Source organism: Temnothorax nylanderi, unplaced genomic scaffold (genome assembly GCF_030848795.1).
Source record: "Temnothorax nylanderi isolate EJ_2023f unplaced genomic scaffold, tnyl_v1.0 TNYL_tig0493_pilon, whole genome shotgun sequence".
Lineage (NCBI taxonomy): Eukaryota > Metazoa > Arthropoda > Insecta > Hymenoptera > Formicidae > Temnothorax > Temnothorax nylanderi.
Window position 1 is genome coordinate 131,611 of NW_027249555.1, and position 3,494 is coordinate 135,104.

Here is a 3,494-nt window from a genome sequence, read left to right on the forward strand (position 1 = left end):
ATGGCTTATGCTGTTGTAGAATTTGATGATAAAAATGGTAGCGGTGTAGCTGCTGTTAACAGTGCGTGGCTCACACCTTTAAAAAGAGAAGTTTTTTGGCCACCTTATAAGGAACAAAAAAAATTTGACAAGGCTTTGAAAACAGGGGAGCCAGTTGATACTGAGAAATGGACACTGCACAGCATTACGCGTATTTTTTACAGAAGTGGTAAGTTAAGTTTTCCATATTTATTTATTTATTCTACATTTCTCTAAATTGCAGATGATCTTTTAAAAACGAGAGAGAAACTTAAATTATCACAAGTAATATCAAATTTGGAGAGTGAAGAAGAAAACGAAGGTGTACGTAAGAAACGGAAAAGAATATCTACAAGAATACCTACATCGTCAGATAATGAATTGGAGGAGCAACGAGAGACACGGTTACCCAGACCACCTCCAATAAAACGAACAAATTTAAATTTTAACGCTTGTAAAAATTTAGAGCAAGGTATTCCTTTTTTTACATGTTCAAATGTTTGTTCTATTGCTTTATATTACCCTGAAAAAACAAAACAAATTTTTATGTTACATTTATTTTTAGATTTTACTTTGACTCGTTCTCATTCACCTTTGCCGATTAGTACTCTCAATAGATGTGGAAATATAAGCCCCAGTGTAGCAAGTGCAAGTACTGCAAGTCCTGTAATTAATAACATTTCGACGATTCCACATCGCCAAATCACCCAGACAACGGATAACTTTGGTTTGTAAAAGCTAGTAAGTATAGAATGTTAACAGTTTTTATAATAAAATATTTTTCAGAAAAACTTGTTTCCCTGGTAGCTACTGTAAAGGAACAGAACACTGAAATACTGCGGTGGATTAACAGGCAAAATACAACAAACAATGCATTGCCTGATATACCATTTGCATTTCCATTGAACACAGTTGAAGAAGTAGATCAGTTAGATGTTTACTTGAAAACAAATAATAATGATAGTATAGCTTTGGTATGTATACGCAATAATATTTGATTACCATAGCACGTAGGTAATGTGATTTTTTTTTCAGTCGGCATACTTGTCTACTCTGGGTGGGAATCATGTACCAAGTAAAACAAACAGGATTTTAAGATATATTTTGGCTGATGCTGTGGCTGTACATTTTAATTTTTACGGCAAACGTTCCCAGAAAAAAGCCTTCTCAGATTTATCCCTGAAAAATTTAGTTGTGAGTAAGTATATTTATTTGTGTTTTTTTATGTTTAAATATACATTTGCTTCATTTTTCTTTAATTTAATGCAATTTACTGTATATAATATGGCTTAAATTTTAAGATAAACTTGATATTTTTTAGGTGCAGTCAAGACAAGGATTATCAATGCAACTGATAAAGAAGTAGAAGATGCAATCAAGGTTTGGTTAAAGCATGCTCAAGATCGTATGAAGAAAGCAAGAGAAAATGCCCGGCAAAATTAAGTATAAGTTGAAACCTGATGTAGGTAAACGCCAGTTTTATCGTAGAATTGCTCTAACTGTTCGTAAAACTTTTCAAACTTGTATTAAGGAACCCAACATAACACATAGGGATATTTCACTTAATAGTGTTTATAAAAATAACAACGATGATGCACTTGAAAATAACGTGTCTAACATTATATTACATGAAAATATTTTACTTAATAGAGAACATGAAAATAACTATATTAATGATGCACTAGAAAATAATGTGTCCAGTAATCTTGATGAACAAACAAGTTTATCGCTAACGTCTGACAACATTTTAGTTTCGTCTAATTTAAATATAAATTTAAATAGTACAATTTCGCAGCCATGTTTAAACTCAAGCTTAAAGCAGTGGGCTCTTAATTTTTATGTAACACATTCTGCAATTACTGCTTTATTACACGTACTAAACGTTTTTCATCATAAATTGCCTTTAGATTCCAGAACGTTATTAGAAACCCCAAGAAACATAAAAAAAAACAGCTCAATAACGGGGAATTTTGTTATTTTGGTCTGGAAAATGTTTTAAGATCTGTTATATCACACATATCACAAATTTTGGAAATAAGTTAGATATCAGTTTTAACATCGATGGACTTCCTTTATTCAATAGTTTAAGTTTACAACTCTGGCCGATTTTAGGACTAGTAAAAATTTTAAAAGTAATCCCTTTGCTATTGGTATATTTTGCGGTAGGTCTAAACCACAGTCTCTGGAATTATTTCTGGAAGATTTTGTTGACGAACTTCTACATTTGTTGCAAGAAGGTTTGAACTTAATAACCAAAGATATCACATTGCTATCCATAGCTTTGTGTGCGATGCTCCTGCCAGAGCATTTATAAAGTGTATAAAATCCCACACTGGCTATTCATGTTGCGAAAAATGTGTGATACCAGGACAGTATATAGAAAGTCGAGTTGTGTTTAGAGGTACATCTGCACCGAAAGAACAAATATTTCTTTTATTAATCAACAAGATGAGGATCATCATACTGGGTTCTCTCCTTTACTTAGATTAAAAATCGGAATGGTCACTATTTCCCAATTGACTATATGCATGCTTGTTGCTTAGGAGTAATGCGAAAGCTATTAAATTTTTGGATAAGTGGTACGTTGACAACAAGATTATCCGGTCGTAAAGTAAATATTTTATCAGAGCTCTTGGAGTCCTTAAAACCATATATGCCGTTAGAATTCAACAGGAAACCCAGAACACTTAATGAGCTTCCAAGATGGAAGGCAACCGAGTTTCGTACGTTTTTATTATATTTGGACCCTTTGTCCTCAAAAAATATAGTCGATAAAGTCGTTTTATGATAATTATTTACTTTTTCATACTGCAATATCAATTTTAATATCTGCAAAACTTATATCAAAATTTAGTTGTGCATTTCCACAAGAACTGTTGAATATATTATTAACATTGTGAGCAATTATACGGCCCAAAATTCTTAATCTATAATGTACACATATTATGTCCATTTAGCTGATGATGTGCAGATTTATGGGCCACTAGATTCATTTTCATGTTTCCCGTTCGAAAATTATCTTGGTCAGATTAAAAATTTAATAAAATCTCCTAATTATCCCTTGCAACAAGTTGGTCGTAGACTACACGAAATGAATGCATTACAGGATAATTTACCTACTATGGTAGATTTGTCTATGGAAAAACAGTCTGTTCATGCTGTAGAACATAATTTGGGTCCATTGCCTGAAATATTAAAAGCGTTTCCTGTAAGCAATTTAAAAAATTTAAACATGGAGATTTACTATTTCCACACATTCTCATTCAAGTGCAAATTCGTATTGTTTAATGAGAAACAATATACTCGTTCAAGTTCAAAATATTGTCATAAGCCAACAAGAAACATTTATTGTTGGAAAATACTTCACATCTTACGATTCTCTGTACAAGTATCCCCTAGATTAGAAAGAATTAAATATTATGTTGCGAAAAATTTAACTGACGAGTTTGAGATATGGTCTTTTAACGATATACTGC

The 3,494-nt window shown here is 32.1% G+C and overlaps 1 protein-coding gene across 1 annotated transcript; it reads left to right on the plus strand.

Moving 5' to 3' along the window:
• LOC139783366 (uncharacterized) lies at nucleotides 1-1,595 on the plus strand. Its single transcript, XM_071722518.1, has 6 exons — nucleotides 1-208; nucleotides 263-490; nucleotides 584-745; nucleotides 805-992; nucleotides 1,054-1,216; nucleotides 1,340-1,595. The coding sequence occupies exons 1-6, from the start codon at nucleotides 1-3 to the stop codon at nucleotides 1,459-1,461; spliced, it is 1,071 nt and encodes a 356-aa protein (XP_071578619.1). The 3' UTR covers nucleotides 1,462-1,595.
• The last annotated feature ends 1,899 nt before the right edge of the window (nucleotides 1,596-3,494 follow it).